Source organism: Ambystoma mexicanum, chromosome 2p, assembly GCF_040938575.1.
Source record: "Ambystoma mexicanum isolate Mex_15411 chromosome 2p, UKY_AmexF1_1, whole genome shotgun sequence".
NCBI classification, from domain to species: Eukaryota; Metazoa; Chordata; class Amphibia; order Caudata; family Ambystomatidae; genus Ambystoma; species Ambystoma mexicanum.
In genome coordinates this window covers 1,176,859,195-1,176,881,217 of record NC_090923.1, presented here as the reverse complement: position 1 = coordinate 1,176,881,217, position 22,023 = coordinate 1,176,859,195, and the positions used below count along the sequence as shown (strand labels likewise).

General features: G+C 46.3%; 1 protein-coding gene across 2 annotated transcripts in view; it reads right to left on the bottom strand.

Moving 5' to 3' along the window:
* APEX2 (apurinic/apyrimidinic endodeoxyribonuclease 2) overlaps window positions 1–21,742 on the bottom strand; it is a 56,078-nt gene extending 34,336 nt beyond the window's left edge. Inside the window, exons 1-4 of one of the 2 annotated variants that reach the window (XM_069645339.1) lie at window positions 21,053–21,742; window positions 16,727–16,810; window positions 11,578–11,733; window positions 11,121–11,301 (exon numbers count right to left, since the gene is read on the bottom strand). In XM_069645339.1, the coding sequence (XP_069501440.1) occupies window positions 11,121–11,301; window positions 11,578–11,733; window positions 16,727–16,810; window positions 21,053–21,167 (536 nt within the window). In that variant the 5' untranslated portion in view covers window positions 21,168–21,742. The remainder of the gene's footprint in view (window positions 1–11,120; window positions 11,302–11,577; window positions 11,734–16,726; window positions 16,811–21,052) is intronic. The other variant, XM_069645340.1, reaches the window with a different exon arrangement.
* Between the last annotated feature and the right edge of the window lie 281 nt (window positions 21,743–22,023).

Sequence of the window (22,023 nt, the reverse complement as noted above, 5' to 3'; positions counted from 1 at the left end):
ACAAACAGATAACTAAGGGAGGCGCAAGAGTCCCCCCCTGTTGAGGTGGTGTCCTAAACCTAGTGGCCCTCAACTTTAGAGGGTGTCTCAATCCTGGGAATCTAGGTCAGGTATAATGACCACGGTTCAATTGGCTGCGGCCCAATCAAGGGGTAGTTCTTTGCCCCCAGTTTATTTTTTTAGGTTTAAGTTGGTTAAGTGTTCGAGGGAGGGAAGGGGAAGGGAAGCACAAAGTAGGACAGGCAAAATAGGGCACCTCAAACCGCTAGGCAAAAGGCTGAACTCAAGGAGGGCAGGGGGAGGACACTGCAAACCAGATGGGACCCAACCGGAGAATGATACTGATGGGCGATTGTAGAACAGAGGTGGTATCCTTGAAAACTTGCATCCTCAATGTCAAGGGACTTAACTCCCCCACTAAACGATCACTACTAGCACGGGAATTCAGCAGAGAAAGTTTAGACATGCTCTTTATTCAGGAAACAAGGTTAAAGGAGGGAGAGGAAAAACCTTTGAAGGGGAAAGGAATGGGGCAAATGTACTGGGCCTCAGCAAGTCACAAGAGGGGGGTGGGCATAATCCTGCATAGGAGACTCAAACTAGAGAACCTCGATGTGCAATACTTTATTGAAGGGAGGCTCCTGGTGGTACGAGGGGAATGGGAAAGATCTCCATTTACGCGCCCAATCAAGGCCAGGGAAAATTCAATAGGGAAGCCCTCCTAATAGTAATGGGAATAGTCAGAGGCGGCCTAATAATGGGGGGGAGATTTTAATACATGGGTAGTCCCGCACATAAACAGGCAAACCACACAAGCGATTACCAAAATACCTCCTAAGGAGGAAGTGAGTGAATTCCAAAAGGAACATAAGGGAGGCGAACCTGGTGGACGTATGGAGGACAGTGAACCCAGATGTAAAAAAGGGTTCACATTCCATTCAGCGGTCCATGGAACGTACACCAGAATCGATTACTTGCTGGTGGCAAAGGGGAACGCATCCGAGATTAAAAGGCAGTGAAATTCGCCCAATTGGTTGGTCCGACCATGACATGGCATGGCAACGATAGTAATTGTGGGGCTCTGTAGTGGGAAAACCAGGTGGATGTGCAATGAATTCCTCTTAAAGGAAAATCTATACTGTGAAGACTTAGATAAGGCGATTCAAGAGTACTTCCAGATAAATGGGGATGGAGAGGTGGGGATCACAATGGTCTGGGAGGCAGGAAAAGCAGTCTGGAGATGGCACCTAATGAGACAAGGGGCCCTGCGAAAAAGAGAAAGGAAACTGCAAGAAGAGAAAATAATGAAAGACATCTCCTGCCTGGAAGAAAGGCTTCATTGAATGGGCTCCTATAGGGGGGAGAATCTTGAGGCGCTCACACAGAAAAGAGAAGAACTGAGAGCTTTACGCAAGGGCGATGTCTTGAGAAAATGAACGCTCCTAAAGCAAACATTTTACGAAAAGGGGGATAAGGCGGATAAAATGCTGGCGAACAGATTGAGAGCCCAGAGAGCGGATAGGTGGGTAGACAGGATCAAAACCGGCGAGTGGGGTTTGGTGCACTCACCGGAAGGCACAGCTAACCAATTTGCGGAATATTACGCCAAACTGTACACTTCAGAAGGGGGAGGGGATGGCCCTGGGATGAGGGAATACATAGGTAAAGCTGGGCTGACGCGCATTACCACAGAGGAACACACCTTCCTGGAGTCTCCAATCACCTCCCAGGAAGTTGAAGCGGGAATCAGGTGCCTCCCACCAGGAGGGGCCCCTAGGGAGGACGGGTATAGTATGGGCTTTTATAAACATTTCACCAAAACCCTGTCCCCACATCTTGCCGAATTGTTTAACCATACAAGGGACACCGGACAGGCTCCACCATTCTTCTCAGTAGCGCAAATAGTGGTGCTCCCGAAGGTATAAAAAGACCAAACCTGGTGTAAATCGTATCGGCCAATTTTGCTTCTGAACATGGATGCCAAGATCTACGCACAAGTGATGGCAACACGAATGGAGGACTCAATTCCATGCTTAATCCACCCAGATCAGGTGGTTTTCATTAAAGGTAGACAAGGGTCGGATGCAATGAGAAAAACCCTGGGCATGATGGATCACACCAAAAGAATTGCAGGAGAGCACGAGCATGTGCTCCTGAGTATTGCCAGCTTTCCTGTGGGCCACCCTGGAAAATATGGGATTTGGAAAGAGATTTATATTGGGAATAGAAGCAATGTACAACCAGCCCAAGGGGTAGAGTGGCCGTGAATAACAGTCTCTCCAGAGAATTTGTCCTGACCAGGGGTACCAAACAGGGTTGCCCCCTGTCCCCGCGTCTTTATGCCCTGTCAATTGAACCTTTGGCCAATATGATAAGGAAAAACCCGTCCATCAAGGGAGTTCAGGTTGGTGATGCGGAGCATAAACTAGCCTTGTTCGCCGACGATATCATGCTTTACATAACTGACCCCAGCACATCAGTACCCTGTCCGATAGCCTCGATGAAGGAATTTGGTAAATGGGCAGGACTCAAGGTGAATGTAGAGAAATTATCCCTCTTCGAATACAAAAATCCAGGGGGCCCCAGAGATGAAGCCTCACTAGCAGGGGGGGTGGGGTGGAATACCCTCGACACAGCAGGAATTGAAGTATCTGGGGATCAAAATCACCAAAAACCTCAAAGACCTCTACACAGCTAATTTGCCCCTGCTGCTTGGTGACCTGAGAAAAGACCTGGAAAGGTTGAGTAGGCTCACAGCATCTTGGTTGGGACGCCCGAATGCCTTAAAAATGGTGATACTGCCCAAAATCCTATACCACTACCACATGCTGCCAATTGCTCTCCCCAAAGTTCACTTTACGGAACTGCGAGACATATTCATGGAATTCCTTTGGCAGGGGAAGAAGCAACGCATTTGCTATGACACCCTAATCCAGCCAAAGGAAAAAGGAGGAGTCGGCCTACCAGACCCCTACACGTACTACAGAGCAGCCCAGTACTGTGCCCTCACCCCACATTTGAGAAATGACGAGCAGAAGCAATGGGTGGCCATTGAGAACTATAGACTTAGGCCTATGTCCCTTGGTGAATGGCTATGGGTTCCGGAGAAAGCCTTCCCCAAGAGCGTGCTAAACCATGTGGCAATGGGCCCCCTCGTGAAGATCTGGTGGCATTCGAGGGAAATGAGAGGTCTGACAACTTGGCCCTCCCCTTTGAGTTGCATCTGGGCCCCCCCAGTCAGAGACAAAATACAGAAGCCAAGCAGATATCAGGGATGGTCTGAGGGTGGCCTAGAAAGAGTGGGGCAACTCACAAAGGAGGGAGGATGTATAACGATCCAGGAGTTAGAAACAGGACTCCAACAGGGTCCCTTGAGCATCTTTATGTTCCTCCAATTAAAAGGGGTGCTCACTGCACCGGTATGGAAAGATAAGCGCAAAGAAGCCTCAAGGCCTTTGGACGAATACTCAACGAGGCCCAGTCAAGCAAAGGCCTCACCGCACGCATGTACGGTTCATTGATAGCAGAGAAGAAACAACTTTGAGGGCCTTAAGAATAGATGGGAGAAAGACCTGGGACCACTAATGACAGAGCAGCCCTGGGGGAAGATGTGTACGGCAGCACAAAACACCTCGGCCTCAGCGCAATATAAACTACATGGTATTAAGCTGCTGCATAGGTGGCAGTACAACCCGCGGAGACTCTCCAAAATGTTCACCAGACAAGCCCTCTACGTTGGAGGGAATGCAGTGGTTCTGCAGATTATTGGGATGTGGTGTTCCTAACCAAAAACACAGACTCTGGAGCGATCAGGAGCATAGAAGGGGTTCCCAGGCACCACGACCCAAGGCTAGTGTTTTTTGGACTGGAGAAGGAAGAGGGACGCAAGTCCCACACATGACTCGATTCTTGTTGCTTGCTGCCAGGGTCTGCCTCACAATAAGTTGGAAGGCCAAAAGCCTCCCCTCGAACAGACATGGGCCAGGAAAGCCAGAGAGCTCTATGAAATGGAGAACACTACAGGGGCCCTCCACGGGTTATCACCGAGTAGAGAAATGGAACGGGCTCCATTCCTGGATGCATATAAAAGAGTCCGGAGACCATAGGGACCGCAGGCCTCCCCAGGTTTCCTAAAGCCCGCAGTCTGAGTTCTTCTAGTGGGGCTCCATAATGTCTCACAAGAGGGGGGGTGGGGGTTACAACAGTTACTATTGTTTAATTCTTTCCTCTTTCCATCTAATCATGAGTGGACTCACGTTCAAGGTTGCATTCTCACTAGTCCGCTCTGGCATTGAAAATGTTTAATAAAGATAATTTTGAAGAAAAAAAAAAAAACAGGAACACGAGTATTGCACAATTGTTATGCATTTCTATAACCAGTTACAGTGATTGGTGCAAGGTTTGCGAAGTGAGTCAACATTTGGCCGCCTACTCATCAAATGAGTTTCTTATCATTACAGGGAGTTACTTTCTCTGATCTTATGTTTCCCAAGAACCAAAGAAAACATACACTGGCACAGGTTTCTGAGAACTTGTTACTGTTAAAGCATATCAACATTTCAAGCAACATTTACATCTCTACCTTAAAGGCACCAGTTTGGGATTGGATTCATGATTGTCCTTAGGAAGAGCTAGTCAACTGGTGTGGAACGGTAAGGGCTATCTAATGGGTGAGAACACACTCACAAGTATCCAGTCTCATTGCGATGCATTGGAGACAAACATGTGATAGGATCACCTGGAGGTTTTTAGTTCAGCAGACATCGCCTTGAGAAGGCACAGAAAGCCTGATTTAGGGACATTTACTTTACCTGAAGATATCAGATGATGGCAGGCAACAGATCCTGGATTCAAATGGAAAAAGGTAGGCAACGATGGAGGCAGCATGATGAAAGACATCCAACCAGGAGTGTCCCATGACTCAAAGAAAATATCCTTCGGATAAGCGTTGTTCCTCTGCTCTACATCATGTGCTATCCACCACATGTAACGGTTGAGTGGCAAAAGGCTACAAAGAGCCATTTTGGAGCATTTATCCTGCACACATAGGGGGCCATGGTATTCGTGGGGTAGCTTTGACAGCGTAACTTGCGCACACATTTGCAGAACTTTTTCCTGTACATTAGCATTATTTATAAAATGTCTTTTGAAAGTCTCCCCTTCCTGCCAAACACAATTCTATGTCGTGACAGGAGACGAGCATTATGCTTTCCTTCTTTATTACTGCGCTCACAGCATTTCAAATTTGTAAACATTTTAAACTTTCTTTAAAACTTGAAAAACACATTTGTGTTACCCCCGAAGCTCCTCTGGAGGCCCAAAGAAAAAGGGGACGGGGGTCGTAGAGTTCTAACTAACAAAGTAAAAAGTCTCAAGAACTACCAATCCCCACCCAAGTTCTGAGTATTCCTTGGCTGCTCCTCCTGTCCAATCAGGATCTGCCCTTGCCTATAAGTAAGCCTCCTCAGAAGCCTACTCCTCTTTCTTTGTTGCTGCTTTCACAGATAAGTGATATTTCTGTCACGCGTGCAATGTACAACGTAATTACACATATAATGGTGGCTTGTGTAGAACGTAGATTAAGATGTTATGAGAAGGCGTGTGCGCTCAGTAATGGCAGTTTATGTACAACAAAGTCTTTATACTAGAGATATTGTAACGCTGTGTGTGCGTTTTACTGTATCGAGCGCGTTGCTGAATACCGGCGCGAGAAGTCAGACTTCATTTTGTTCGTTGGCGGTTCAATTCTTTTATCGCTTCACGAAGTCGGGGCCGGAGCCGCCATTGATCGCGCAAGCATTAGGCACCCAGCCCCGATTCTGACGCAGAGCAGCTCGGCGACAATCAGCAGTACAGGGCTCCAGGACCCCGCAGAAGCTAATTCAGGGCTTTTGACATCCCAACGACAACGATAAAATGTATACATTTAAAAAAAAGTTTACCAGACATCCTGTGGTCCTAAAAAGCAGCAGAGTTTCCCTAGCAGCTCGCATGTTCGAGCATTGGAGAAAGGCACATTACCAAGAGCTCAGGGTGTCACAAAGCACCTCCCCTGAGTGGAGCTCAGAGGAATGGTTGGAGGAGCCCACAGAAGGCGAAGAAGACCTTCCCCTTAGTTTTAAAAGGGTGTTAGGTGACTCATTGTCACAGGCAGTGTCAGAAGGGGTGCTGCCCCTAGCAAAAAGACTGGATCAGCTGGAAGCCATGCTTAACAAGCAGAAGACAGATTAGGATAAGTCCAGAAAAAGAAAGCCCCGGAGTGGGAACCTCAACACGACACCCAGAGTCAGGGTTTGAGCAAGAGCGCTGTAAAAAGGCTTGTAAGAGGACCTCCTCTTCGACGCCCCCGAGCCACACAGAAGGGGTAGACTTGGGACCCCAAGAGCCGATCGACCCCGTCAGTAGGCTGAAGAAAGCCTTTCTACTGAAGGCGACAGTGCTAAGCTCTCGACCCCCTACCCCAGGGGTGAACAATGAAGGGGGAGGAAGAGGATGCCGGTTACTCACCAGATGACGAGAGGGGTGAGGAAGAAGAATCTCCTCAAGACCCCATCGTCACCAAACAGCCTCTGGAGAGGGTCTAGCCGACATGTTTTGCCCAGAGGCAATTAGGCATCCTAGATCCACTGAATGGGTGTCATCGCCCAGAGTGGCGCAGTATAAGGCACAGCATATGAGGAGACAGATGGACAGAGAAGTTTGGTCCAAAATGAGGGCAGAACGCCCTAGGCTTGGCCTGCCGGGCAAAGTGACGGACACCCCGGACCTAGATCTAAAGATGGTGACCTTTTGTCACTAAATTAGCAAAGTCGTTATAAAAAAGATGGACCAGGCATGGCAAGTTAAGTTCCTAGATCTGGCAGGCCCGCTCGCAAAGATTATGGACCTGGCTGAGAGGGCCATAGATACAGGCACACCAGCAGATGTGCAAGTCCTACGCAGCTGGACACAGAGAGTGGTCTGCCTTTTGGGCAATGCTAATTGCATTCTTTCATCAGAGAGAAGGAGAGGAGTTTTGTTAAAAAAATAGACAAGCTCAGTGACCTAGCCTCGTACAAGGCGGGCGAGGGCGCAAAGGACTTGTTTGGAGACGCTTTCGCCAACGAACAGGCGCAATTCGTGGGAACATACTCTGCCCTGGAGAAGGCACAGAGCTCCATTTGAAGAATATTCCCAGGACGGGTTTTCGCAGGGAACCGGGCAACAGCGGGGTCGGGCGTCCAGTCGCTTTGGCATGCATCAAAGACCCCAATGACCCCAGGCGCAGTACTGGGAGAGCAGGCAACAAAATAGCTTCTTCCCTGCCAGAGCCCGTTCCCCCAGGAATCGTAGGGGGGAGAGGCGCCTACGGCAACAGAGTGCACCAGGTGGTGAGTACCCTAATAGCAGTTGCCCCGAAAGTGGGGGGTAGAACGCTCTTGTTTTTGCATGCATGTCGCAAGTTATCCAGCAACGCGTGGATGCAACAATCAAAATCAGGCATGCGACTAGAATTCGTAGGCATCCCCTCACAAGCGCAAGAACTCCCAGCAATGTACATGCCCCTAAAGGAGCAGTTCTTCAGCAAACTGCACAGCCTGGCAGCCAAAGGAGCGATAGAGCGAGAGGAACAAAAGGGGCAGGGTTTTCTCAGCAATATGTTCTTAGTGCGCAGAGGAGAGGAGGTCAGACCAGTAATAAACTTGAAGAGTCTGAACGAATGGATTTCGTACCGACACTTCGTGAAGAAGGTGTATCCCTTCCCTCTTGACCTCATCAGGACGGGGGACTGGCTCATCCAGTTAGATCTCAAGGACGCATATCTTACCATTCCAATAGCAGTGAAACATCAGAGATATATCTTTGTTTTCGGCGCGGCACAGAGATCTGGAGGTTCACGTGCCTACCCTTCAGGCTAGCGTCAGCACTGTAGGCCTTTAACAAGATTATGCGACCAGTGGCAGCAGCCATTCGAGAAAGAGGGATCAGGATAGTCTTCTAGCTGGACGATATTCTCATCTTACGCCAGAGTGCCACCGACCTGCGAGCGCAGGCCACATGGGTATGCAACCTAGTTGTCCTCCCTCGGTTTTGTCGTGTACATGGATAAATCGGACCTTCAATCCGCTCAGAGGGTTGAGTTTCTGAGGTTCGTCAGACACCAGAAAGGCCTCGCTCGAGTTGCCGACACACAAAGTGAAGACTATAAAGAATGAGCTAAGATTGGTGATATTGAAGAAAGGTATTTTGCTTTGCAATCTAGCCCGGGTAGTGGGTCTTCTCCGGCCTCAATTCAAGCAATATTTCCAGGGCCTCTCCATTACAGAGCTCTTCGGAGATTGAAGATCAGGCATCTCAGAGGTGGCCTAGGCTATCACCACTTTGTCACTCTAGATCAAGAAGCCTTTACGAAGCTGCATTGGTGGTTGCAAAACATGGAAAAGTGGAACGGCAAGGCTATCTTCGGAGACACCCCAAACCTAGTGATAGAGTCAGACGCAAGCAGAGCCGGCAGGGGAGCAGAAGTTTAGAAACAGGAGCAAAATGGTCCCTAGAAGAGCTTCGCCTTCACATAAATTGTTAGAGCTCCTGGCAGGTTCATTCGCCGTACGGGCCTTTGCCAAGGACCGAGTCAATTGCTGCATCCTTCTCAAGATGGACAATATTTCAGCCGTCTGCTATATAAAGAAGCTGGGAGGGACCTCCTCCAAAATTAGCGAAGGACTTTTGGCATCACTGCCTACAACAGCAGATATCACTGTCTGCGGAATATTTGCCTGGAGTGCAGAATATAGTGGCAGATTGGAATTCTCGAGATCTGGTAAGACTCAAGCGACCGGAGGCTACTCCCAGACATCTTCATGAAGATATGGGGGCCCCTAGATATTGACCTATTTTCATCCAGACTTAATGCCCAACCCCTCCGCCCCCCAGTACTTCACTTGGAGGATAGATCTGGGATCAGTGAGGCCAGACGCATTCTTGAAACAGTGGACAGAGCACTATGCGTTCCCTCCATTTGTCATGCTGACGAGAGTGTTGGCGGACGTTTGCAGGGACCGGGCAGAATTAGTGTTGGTAGTACCGATATGGAAGTCCCATTCGTGGTTTCCAGTAGTGATGGAACTTTCCACGGATTTCCCAAGGATACTTCCCCACAGGATGGACAACCTATGGGGCCCAAGCGGACGTCACCCTCTAGTGGTGGAGAACACCCTGCGCCTGATGGCATGCAGGGTTTCAGGCAACAATGGGAGCTGCCGGGCATTTCGCAACTCGCTGCCGATTGTACAAGAGACTCCTGGGCGCCTTCCGGCATTAGGAGCTATAATGCAGCATGGAAACACTGGCCCATGTACTGCAAGGGTTTCAGTATTAATCCCGTTTCGGTCCCTTTAGTACACATACTGAACTTCTTGGCGGAGAGGTTCTACGACGGTTGCACCTACAGGACAGTGGGAGTTTACAGGTCCGCTAGGGTACGATAAGGTGGAAGGGAAGCGGGTAGGTGAACATCCAGCGGTTCTACTTTTACTTAAGGGGGTCAAAATAAAGAAGACACCAGAACCTAACTATTCGGTGCTCTGGGGTGTGCAAGTAATCTTTCAGCTATTCCTAGCTTGGCCAAATAATGGGAATCTTTTGCGGTCTCAGCTCTCAGGGAAGTTAGCTATGCTTCTCTGCTTAATAGCGGGCAGGAGATGTCGGACGTCAAGGCGCTAGAGAAAGACAGAAAAATGTTCTACCCAGAAGGAGTAGCCTTCAACGTAGCGAACAAGACAAAGTCAGATTCGTCAATTATTTCCTACCCGTACTTCCCGAGCAACAGCATACTATGCGTGGCGCAATGTATTAAAGACTATGAGGTAGCCACAGCAGAGCTGAGGCCAAGACGGGTCACTCAGCTTCTAATTGCACGCAGGAAGCCCTTTCATGGAGTAGCAACAGCCATGATTGCGAGATGGGTCAGAGAGGTGATGCATTGGGCAGGCATTGATTTATCAACGTTTGGCGTGCTTTCTGCAAGGAACGCAGTGGCATCTAGAGCTTTTCAGCAGGGGTACTTTTGCAAGATATGATGGAATCAGCTGATTGGTCTAACAAATCAACATTTAAGACTTTATTTTAAGCATATTTCGCAAATAGCGAATAGAGTGATTGACAGCTTTGAACAAGCATAATGCTCGCCTCCTGTCTCGACATAGAATGAAGATTTCCCATGCTTACTGTGCAGCGTTGCCTTGATTCTATTAAAGACAAGGAGGCGAGCATTATATCCCAGCCTGAATACGGAGGGGGCGTATTGCAAAACTGCATTGATGAATTATGTACATGTATTGCCCTGCCCTTATGATAGCGTCTCCATTTGTTTCAGGAGATGAGCAGAAGGCGCCCTGAGCGATGCCCTGGAAGAGGATCGCAAGTAAAAATCGGGAGGACAACTAGTCGTCGTCGAGAGGACTGGGAACAGCGCAAGGGACAGTTCCAGTTGTTCGGGTGATTTCAAGTTGACTGTTGGTGTTTCATTTAAAGTGGAGTTTGCTGCCAAAGAAAGAGGAGTAGGCTTACTTATAGGGCAGGGCAGATCCTGATTGGGCAGGAGGAGCAGCCCAGGACTACTCAGAACCCGGGGATTATGGGCATTGGTAGTTAGAGACATTTTACTTTGCTGGTTAAAACTCTACGATCCCCCTTTTTGTTTGGGCCTCCAGGGGAGCTTCCGGGGTAACAAAAATATGTTTTCAAGTTCTAAAAAAAGTTTAAAATCGTATCCAATTTGAAATGCTGTGAGAGCAGTAATGAAGAATTAAAGCATAATGCTCGTCTCCTTGTCTTTAATAGAATCAAGAATACCCTGCGCTGTAAGCATGGGCAATCTTCATAACATTTCTAAACACAGATTACAAATTAACACCACCAATCAATTTTATGTTATTTATAACATTTCTAGAATGCTCAATTTCAAGCATCTCTGCACAAAATTCACTCTCCAAATCTCTACCATCCTTCAGATTAGAGGAATACTGCAATCCTCAATAAGACCCCATATGCCAGTTCTTTTTGATCAAGACAGTTATCATAAACATATCTTCCCCTTTAATATATACATTTTTTGTAATGGCTGCCATAGCTCTTCTTACATGATCTTGTGACGTGTGATTACCGCCCTGCCTTCATTGTCCAGCCCTTGCAATTCTTCTTCAGAAAACTCCTCTGTGTCCCCATAACAGCACACGGCCCCAGTGTGATTAGTCAGCAACCCCGACAAGCCTTCCTCTGCAGCCAGTGGCGTAGCGTTGTCCCTGCAGAATGTGGCTACCCCTATCGGGAGTAAAGGAAGTCAGGAACTGGTAGATTGAAAACACAATAAATAAGGATAGGCAAAACGTCACTGTAAAATTCAATGATTCTGCTCCTGTTATGTTTCAGTAACCTTAGCACACCTCAAAACATCACTTTTGGCGTCCATAACGATAAATGAGACGTCCCCTTGGGAACGAACGGTCTAAGATAAATAGAGCTATAAAGCCCAGGAGCAAAGTGGATAGGGAGAGAGACCGAGACAATTCAGTGGTGCTGACCTTTCATATATCATACCGTTGCATCCTGTGGATTTGAGTGATTGTGTGGCTGAGGGAGGTGTTGCGTTCTGTCCGAGTGTAGATGGAGCGATCGACTTATCTGCTCTGCCTGGTGCTGGGAGGAATGTTGAGAGGATGTGTTGTGTGAACGTTCCGTGAGCATCAGTGGCGCCTGGGAGCAGAATGAGATTGTGTGTTCATCCTCCCTCCTTCACCTCACACACAATACCATGGGGCAGTATGCAACAGCCCCCTCCCTGTAGCGCACAAACACTCAGAGGGAGAAACGCACAGGATCATCCTGAACAGACACCCACATATGGCAGGAAGGGGACCATGCATGAAGACCTCACACAAAAAAACAGAAACACTCACTCGCCTACGCTTATGGGAATGCAGGCCGAAGAAAAATGGCAAGTAGCAGGTGCAAGGTTGGAATAGCTATCAAGCACATCTACCAGGAAAAGGTCAAAAAGATATTTGGCAAAAACAACAAATGGTGGAACTAAAAAACAAATGGAAAACAAAACTGTTCAACCTGCATGGTACAATGACAATGACACTTGGCTTGGAGAAGCTATTGCACATCGAGTTAGATGTGGTAAAGTAGATAAATGCCATTTAACACTGCTTAATCCCACTCCTCAGACTGCTCAACACTCTGCCTGAGTGGGTCCTTAGTGTTCCTGCTCTCATCTTATCCTTTGCTGACCAGGTGAGCCGCATAAACGGCACTCTTGACGTCTGACACAGTCTGCCATTGTGGCACTCCCTACTGCTCATTCTTCTAAACAGTGACTCTTGGGTTGCGGACTGTTCCTGGCTCTCACAGCGAGCCCGTTGGGTGCTCTTCTCTTTTATTGTAGTGTTCTTTTTACTTATCAAATCCGTTTCTAGGATTCTGCTCTTGAGCGTCCGAGCCGCCTCTCTAGTTGGGCGGCTGCTTCTTAAATATGCATTCGACATCTCTACAGATTCTCTAGCCCCAGCAGCCCAGCTCATATGAATCTCTTGTTCAGTACATCTTCCACATAATACTTAAAGATTGTTTCCATCAAGGAATAACTTCGTACATGTGAAGTCTGCTGGTCCATTATCATATCAATGGTGCATTCAAGGGGCGAAGAGGGGATCCTAGCGGCCTCAACCGGTAAAGACGCATCTTTAAATTGCTGTACTCTACAGGTAGATGGTGAACCACAGCAAGGCCATGCCAGGTCATTGGTGTGAGAGCTAGAACATGTGCACCATTGATATTAAGGACGAACAGATCTCACTGGGTTTTAGATTAGTGAAGAGAGAAGGAACAAGAACGCTTTGCTGTTTTATTGATGTAGGGAGGCTGTGCATTTGAGTCTGTGCTGAGGGCATACAGGCCTTTCTGTCCAGAATGGACCCTTATGCTCCTCTGGTACTAGGGTTGCATTTGCCAGTGCCTTCGTAGGGAAGGGGTTGCTAAATTCTGCTGAATGTCTGTAGGAAGGTGGTAGGAATGATTTCCATGTATGTGTTCATTTTCCCTCCATTTGTGAGCCGCCCAACTTTTTGCTGTTGCCTAACCATCCTAGCCTGACTTTCGTCAGTGGAGCACAGCCTTCTGCTGCACTCCTTTTGTTATAAGGAAATGGACATGCCCTTAAAAAGACAGTCAGTACAAGGACACTTTGTTTCCCTTAGCCTTTTACTTTGTTGCAAGTTCTTTGCAACATTTTTACCAGTGCACAAAGTACCTTACAGTACAGTGCGCTGGGGTCTTACTTTCATTTTTAAGGCCGTAAACACCCTCCAAGGATTTTTCGGTAGAGGTACAGATGTGCCTTGGACAGAGCTAGTGGCAGCTGTTAATTTTCACACATTTTTAACCCTTTCTTTCAGTCCATATCGCGTTGTTCTGCTCTTTGACCATCTTGTCCCTTTGCCTTCCCAAGGTCGAGTAGACCCGGGACAGTCCTTTGGTCATGCAATCTCCCACGAAACGCCAAGCTTTTGCGGGCTTCTGCATGCTGTGTGTGTTCCTCCAGGATGTGGCCTGCACGGTCTACTTCCAAAACACATCCTGGGTGCCAGAGAGTCTGGTGTGCTGGGAATGACTGGGATCACTGTGGCCCGCGATTGGTCCACGTCTGGCATGGCTGTATATGAGCAGGTCTCTCATTGGGTCCTCTTCGTTTTGGCACGAAGAAGATTCTCGATAACAGAAGGGCCCAAAAACCCATACCAGGTCGATGTCTTAAATTCTCACTGAACCTAGGATAGGATCCAAGCATCCTGAAACTAAGGAGCCGAGTCGAGGAACTGCTGGTGACTTGCTGGAAGGTTTGGCACCCTGAGCCTGCTTCTGTCCCACAGGACCCATCTGCCTCTGATCAAACTTAGAAGGTCTGCAAAGGTGCTTCGACCCATTTGAATAGTGCGACCAACTATTCACGGCACCTCCACCTAAACCTGCAAGTAAGCCTTTTTGTAAGTGTTCCTGGGCTAACCAGTGAAGTGACCAGCTTGCACAGGACCGCTGCTCTGGAACCGCTGCCGTCTCGAGTTAACTCTTGAGACTTTGGAGATCGTAAGCACTGGGTTCAAGACCCTCTCCAGCTGAGTTTCATACACCGAGGCGCACTAGGTCTGGGATTAGGAGTGTACGTCTGAACCCAAGTGCATGCAGTCACTGTGTCGCCCAGCCGTGGTGATGAACATCGTGGGTGCGCTGCTGCTGTGCACCCCTTTGTGCTGAGACGAGCTGCAGCGAAAAAGAGTTGATCCCTTCATCAGGAGAGGAGAAATTGTCACTGTCCCACCACAGAATCATCCCTGGAACTCAACCGCTGAAATCCACAGAGCTGCACAATTGCAGCATTTGAATCCGCAACTGAAGTGGACTTGACTGCCAATGTTTAGTCCCGAGTGCACCTTGGGTCAGTGAGTACGTGCAACTCTTACCAGTGGCCCCTTGCGCATCCATCCATTTTCAGGCACGAGTGTCTGATGAGGGCCACTCACTTTTATCGAGGTAGCCGTTGCTACCGAGCTATTCCCAACTCTTGGAAGTCTGTTCTGCCCTCTTGGGAAGAACATCCTCGAATAGTGGGAACTTATTCTTCACTGCTTCACCTGCCTTCCTGAGCTGCTAGAGCCCCTGCAATTTTGCCCAACCGCACAATTACGTGCATCTGCATCCGAAAGTACATTTGAGCATAAGGCTTTCTTAGGGATTGGACTGCCTCTCAGATAGGGTTGATTAAGTGAAGACATGCCTAAAATATATTTGCACTGTTTGCTCCCTTTCATACAGGTTGTGCACCCTTACTGTGTGCCATTTCTTTAGGTCATTGGTTTCTGTATATTTGCTGAGGTTAAAAACAACCTAGTCAACGCCTAAGGTCTCAAGCCCCAGTTCTAAGCCCAGACCAGATAGAAACCCGAAAGGAAATGACATCCTCCTGTACAGCCCAATGGGCTAGTCCTATTGACCTGCACAGAGGCAAAACTGGGGGTCACAAAGGTGCAGACAGTATGACAATGACAGAACAGAGGGGGACTTTTAAGGTCCGACCCCTCTTGCTTGGAGAGAGAGGGGAGCCAAACCTACCCACCGGATCCCCCTGCAACTTTAGACAGGAAAGAACAGTTATCCAATGGACATTAGTCTATGATCTTATCGATCAAGTGCATAGTGAAAAGTGGTTCACCAAACGCGATCCGTGTAGCACCCACAAGTTAGTGGGGATATGGCCAGGGAGGGAGCGGAGGACTGCCTTTGAAACCAAGTTTGAACTATGTAAATAAGAAGGTGTTTGCAGTAGTTGGCCATGTCAAGTCCTTCCTACTACATAAAAGCTTGCACAGGGAGCTGGAGCACACATCCATAAAAATGTTCATCTTCTTGGAATTTTAGATTTGATAAGTTATGTCTTGCAGTGCTAGCTACCAAGGTTGCGTTGGTGCATGGGTCATTTTGGAAAGTGGCCAAAAAAAAAAGTGCAACAGGTAGGTTTTCAGTTTTTGCTCAACATAAATTGATCACCTCACCTCCTATGAGGACTTAAGAGCAAGCCAACTAACAGGTTCTGTGGGTGACAATGATATTAACTGCTCCTCTTCTACAAGGCGAAATTGGACATATATTGGGAAATGATTTTCAAAGCCAACTGGGTACTCCTTTCCATACAACTCAAAGCGATGGTTATTATCGTCTACAAATGACAGTGTAGACACACCACCACTCTCTGCAGCCTTCATGCAGACTACTCCAACAGGATGCTCCATGCTTCATTATTTGACCCTGAGAAAATAGTGTCAGAGTCAGTAAGTCAGAATCCAGTCATATCCCCCCCTAAATGCAAAAAATGCACTGACCTCATGTCTTCAGTTCCTGAAGCCGGTAAACGTGCTTCAGAGATTTGGGATCTACATAAATGAAGGGCATCGGCCATCTTATTAAACCAACCCTTTTGGGCACGTTTGATCATATTACGAGCCTAATGGTTTTACACCACCATCCCCCCTTCAGGTTTGCAACACACATTGCAGATATTCAGCAAGTTGAGTTTGACTGATATAGGTTTCATGATCGTGTTGAGAATTTAACCTAGCAAAGGTTTGTGGCTACTCACTTTCCACTGCTTCTACCCATCTACCAATGGGATATTTACTGCTTGGTAAACTTAAGAGTACTGCAAAGAGTAAGTAATACATATTTAACCCATGCAGTTCCTCCCATGTACCCCTTGCAGCAAATATCCAATGCAATCCCGACATAAATTAGGTTGCATTTTATAAAACAGCTATTCAATAGCACTTTTTTTTTTTACTTAGACCATACTCATTTGGTGGCCGTAAGTGCCTTGGTTACTGCAGCATCATCATCATCATCAAGGATTGGCAGCTATGATCTACTGATCATCACCATCAAGAAAGTATAAAAAACACAAAGTAATTTCTATTAGTAGAATTATTTGTCAAAGTTACAATTTGCTGGCCTTTGAGGATGGAAATAGCAACATAAGAACTTCAAAACCAGGAAGATTTTAAGAGAAGGTCATCAATCTTCTATATGGAAAACGTGTACCAGGAAGTTGTTTACCATCTGTCCTTGGGCGCAAACACAGTCTATTGCACATATTGCGAAGATGCCTCGCCTCTGGCCCTCGCTCACCAAGCAAGATTACCTGAGTAGCCGCTCCGGCCCCGACTGAAGCTGAAGTAAGAGTTGTACCCTTCCACCACAGCTGTGGGCTCGTCCAGCAGATCACCTAAATACAAGAACAGTTAGTTACAATGACTTCATCAGGATACTTATGTAGGGTGGCGCTGTAAACGCAACCACCTCCAAACGATTTCAGTGAATGCCAAGAGAGGAGGCCAATCAACACAGGAGGAGAGAGATTTGAACTTTTGTGCATTTTTAAGACGTGCAGAAGTTACAGGATCTCAACGCCACACGCTCGTTATTGCATGGTAGGGAGTAACAGAACATGTAGCCCTCTTTAGAAGTGGCACGTATTTTTAGTAAATGTATCAAGTTGCTAGAAGGAAATCAACTGAAATGTTATGATTTTATATTTCAAATCAGCTGCATTGGTGCTCATCACATAGGCATTTGGATTTAATATGGCGGGGTTAGGGGGGGCAATAAGGTCAGGAAAGCTGCACAATGCTACCCAGGCTGTGAATCCACACCAAGTGAGCGCTGTAGCAGATTCACACCCATCTCAAGCCACTGGCAAGTGCTTAGCAAGTAAGAAATGGCGTGCTGTGTGCATGTGGAGAAATGGCATTCAAGCCAGTGTGCAAGAAGCTTTTTTTATGTCTGGCTAATAACCTGCGACTTCAAACGAGTCACCCTGTCCTATAACTGTCCTGCGTACAAATTAAGTTCAATGCAGCAGGGGTTGGGGAGACTTGACTTTCCCTACCCCTGGGATCCACAGTGTGCAAACACTTGTTCAAGGGTTCTAGCTAGGAATGTATAACTGAAGGCATGAATGAAGGTTCTTGCTGAGACTTCACAGATTCTGTCAAATCCAATTGGCATGGTTTGGCTTGTCCTCTGGCAGCCATCTCCAGTTAGGATTAACCAAAATAGTGTTTTGTGGTATCATCGAGTTGAACCCTAACACATAATAAAGACAGAACAATCTGGCTACCCGTGAACACCATAAGGAACTCCAACGGTCTGTGGTTCACCCCTGTTTCTAACAAGGGGGCTGCAGTAGAAAACGAAGTGCTGCCATGCATCTGGCTTTGCTAAACAGCTCCATTAAGAGATGTGTACCCTCCCTCCATTTCTGGAGACTGCATTTCGGTGGGGAGGTGTTTGCTGGACAATCAACGTATGTGGTACTACAGCATAATGTAAAAAGCCTGTTCACAAGTTGTGTATCCAAAACCGATTTTAGTTACAATACTGTAAAAAAATACGCATTTTTTTGGGGGAGGTTATGTCTGTGAGGCCCAGCTTCAGCTTCGTGTACTTCATAGATCCCACCGGACACAGAAACAAGTCCCCTTCTCTTGGGGTTCACCAGGTACAGAACACAGGCCCCTTGACTTGGAGTTACACAGAATATACTCAGGATAGCTCTAGCACAGAACAGTGGATGCGAACAGCAGCTGCGAACGCCCATCCACAACCTCAGCCTCCCGAACTCATGCTGGGATTACAGGCGCACGCCACCACGCCCGGTGACGCACTTTTAGAAACTCATGCCAATCAGATAAAAAAACATACATTTGCTTGAAATAATTCTAAAACAGTTATGAGTTTGAAAGAATCTACAGTGCACCTTTTCTCCGCGTGCATTGCCCATTGTAGAATACACATGAACCATGCACATCACTATGCAGGCCCATCGGTATCAGATTCAAGATAGTGAGCCCTGTGGACAAAATGACATATCACAAAAGGGGGGGGGCTGTTACATGGAAAGGTAGGTCACTAGGTCAAATCATTCAAATCAATAGCCTAGTGCAACCCAATTGAATTGAATTCATATCCCCTCATATGAAGAATAACACAATGTCAACCATTGAGATGTGGAAATTATGTCATATCTTATTTTCAACACAGTACAAAAAAAAAATCATACAATGTGATAGTCAAGCAAAACAAATATGTGCAATAAATCAAAGCCCAAACTCACAGTGGGCATTTAACATATACAAAAAACATAAATGCGAATATATACATTGAACAGAAAAAATGATTCAAGAAAATAGTAAAGTCATTCATGAGAGAGAGAAGAAAGAAAAAACCTAATCATACGCGTTACTTGAAAAAGATAAGCATCATCGGCTACAATTGGCCATTATTAACAAAAAGATGCACATAGCCTAAAGCTTATGTTTACGGAGTCTGTTCAATTCCTAATTAAACAGGAAATTTCTTAAACCCAAACGTCGTAAGTTCAAACGAAAAAGGTTTAAGATGGAGAGAAAACAATCAGTCCTCTTTAATATTCCGGTGCAAGATAGTTCTTGAACTGAAATCGGGCCACAACCTCAGCCTCCCGCACTCATGCTGGGATTACAGGCGCACACCACCACGCCCGGTGACGCACTTTTAGAAACTCATGCCAATCAGGTAAAAAACATACATTTGCTTGAAATAATTCTAAAACAGTTATGAGTTTTAGTATGTTTTATAGATAATTTACTTTGAAATCATCTACAGTGCACCTTTTCTCCGCGTGCATTGCCCATTGAAGAATACACATGAACCATGCACATCACTATGCAGTCCCATCGGTATCAGATTCAAGATAGTGAGCCCTGTGGACAAAATGACAACATGGACCACGGTGCGAAAAACACCTGCAACCACTCTATCTAATATTGCATACAAGGGTGATTTAAATGGATCCGACTGGATTAATGGAATGAAAATGCATGTTCCCCTCTATCAGAGACCTTCCTGGTCAATCACATTACCAGGAAGTCAAAAAAGGACCCCGTTTTGCATAACTAATGTATAAAATTTCAACCTCGAGGTCCCCACGTTCGCCATATTGGGATAAGAAGGGACAAGAAAGAGTTTGTTTCTATTATTTTGAAAAGTAAGTATATTTTGATATTAACAACACTGTAGTGTTCTTCTTGTACAGAGCGAGACAGAATTTATCAGTTTTAAAATGAAACCAAAAAAAGTAGACTGTAAAAAGAACAAGGAAAAAGCAAAGCAATCCTGCACTATGACCGATAATCAGAAATCCCTAGAAATTGTAAAATTTGAAACTGCAAAAATCAATGCTGCAGGGGACGAAAGGGTTAAACATTAAGTATAGATACACATTTAAAATAAAATGTGTCAAAAGTAACCATTTATTTAATATTGTCAAGAGAAAACCATAAGTGACATTACCGTAAGCGACCGAAATGACTATTCAGCTGGCAGTGGCCACCATATAAAAAACAGTCAATAGTATTGATATGATATATATGATATATATGGCAACTCTAACTATTAGAGTAGCGTGGCTCATTTGTAAAATAGAAAAGTAATGCACAAGTGACGTCTTGTCCATACATAGCCAAATGTACTCTATTAAACCATGTACAATTGAGAATTTCTCACAAAGAACTAAAACATGAAGCGATTTAAACATTTTGACATAGAAGAAAAATGAGGCAAATATTGTAAAGTGATTAGCCCGCATGACAATAAATAGTGAAGTGGGGAAGTTGGGATTTGGGGGCTGGTCACCTGGTTCCATTGTATGCAGTTTAGGCTGAACACCACCTGCCGCCTTTGGTTTTACAACCAACCGATTGCTTTCTACATAGAGGTCTTTCAACTGCTAGCCTTGTATGGTGTTTCGAATAAGACTTGCATGCAACGCGCTACACCACACGATACATCAATACAATACAAACACTTCATAGAAACTTGTTAGGCAAATCCAGTAGAATTCCCTGCCAAAGGGCTCTGCACTGCCGCAAAGGATTAGAAGGCATTCCATAGAGTAAAGATGCATCTGTTTTCCTTAGAACAATGTCAAATGCAGAGAATGAAAAACACAATGGTCATTGAGATCCACTTATCTCTGAGTCACTTGGAATTAACCACGCACCACTGTCATTATGCTAAGTATAACTATTCATAAATATATAAACTTGCTAAACTAAACCTTACTTTCACATATCGATGAAAGCAGTGAACTGTTTAATGAGCAAATCAATGACAGCTTTTATCCAGAGTATGCTCTTGATTCACATGATTCTGGATGGTATATGTGCTTTCAGTTTAGTACCTTTGTTTATCAATGCAGGAGGACCAAAGACAGAACCGAAAGTGGTTCCCCCATCGTTTTTACTTACGTGAAAACTCCTTGTGATCTGAAGTCCATACACATCGTCAAATGCACCTCAAAGTACAGCCACACAAGGCACCGAACACGTGCACCACCTACCATTACTTACTACGTGCAGTGCCAGGCTTACCGCGAAGCACACTCATGTACACTATCCCACGCCCAACACAACACTAAAGCGCTCACGTGTGACTTTGGTCTCCTGCAGGCAGATGATATCGCCATCGAGGGAGTCCAGCATCTCCTTAACTCCATTCCTGGTGGCCCTTATACCATTGATGTTCCAACTGACAATCTTCATCTTCCGGACCGAGGTTTAGGGAGGCTAGGGAAACGGTCGCCTCAGAGCCTTTGCAGCAGTGTAAAATGTGTGTCTGCAGAAACCCCACACCTAGGCATCCCAAGCAACAAAAGTGAACGGCCTGAAATTACACTTGGGGCCACTATGGGGAGACGCCTGCCAGAGGCAGCATTTGCACGGGCTCACTATAATGGGGCGAATACCGAGGAGGTGCCTGTATAGGATGAGACATTAACGGAGCTGCTGCCCGGCGTATGGTTTTGAAAGAAGAGCAGTTCTGTCCTGATGCTGCAGAGTGCCACTTTCTCAGGGGTCGGCACGGCCACTGATACACACACTGAAGTGCAACATGTGCTATTTACTGACAAAAGCAATACTACAGAGAGCTAAAGGTGAGCAATAAAATAGAAACCATCTGGAGATGTTTTAAGAGAAAGTGTCTGGGATTGTTTTAAGAGAAAGTGTGCCCTATAATGTTGTACAGAACAGCACTCTATCCTTCTCGAAGTTCGCAGTTGGCGGGAAGGGATTCTAAAACACTAGCAACTAGTTCGTATTAGAGGAAAGGTCCTAGCAATGTGTCCTCATCACGTGATTTAAACGTTACGTTGAATTTTCCATACCCTGTGATCAGAGTGGCCCGATTGGGCTATTTTACGCACAATCGAGCTGCTCGAAAACTAAGTGTGCGGTAAATTACGGGAGTGTGCGGGTTGGCAATTGTTGAGCTACTTTGAACGGGAATGGTGTGACAAATGTTTCTTCATATCCTTTGTGTAGAGGTGGATCTGAAAGTACAACACAGCTTTAGTACGGAAGCACCAGTTAAGTTTCATTTGAATGGGTTTACCTTTAG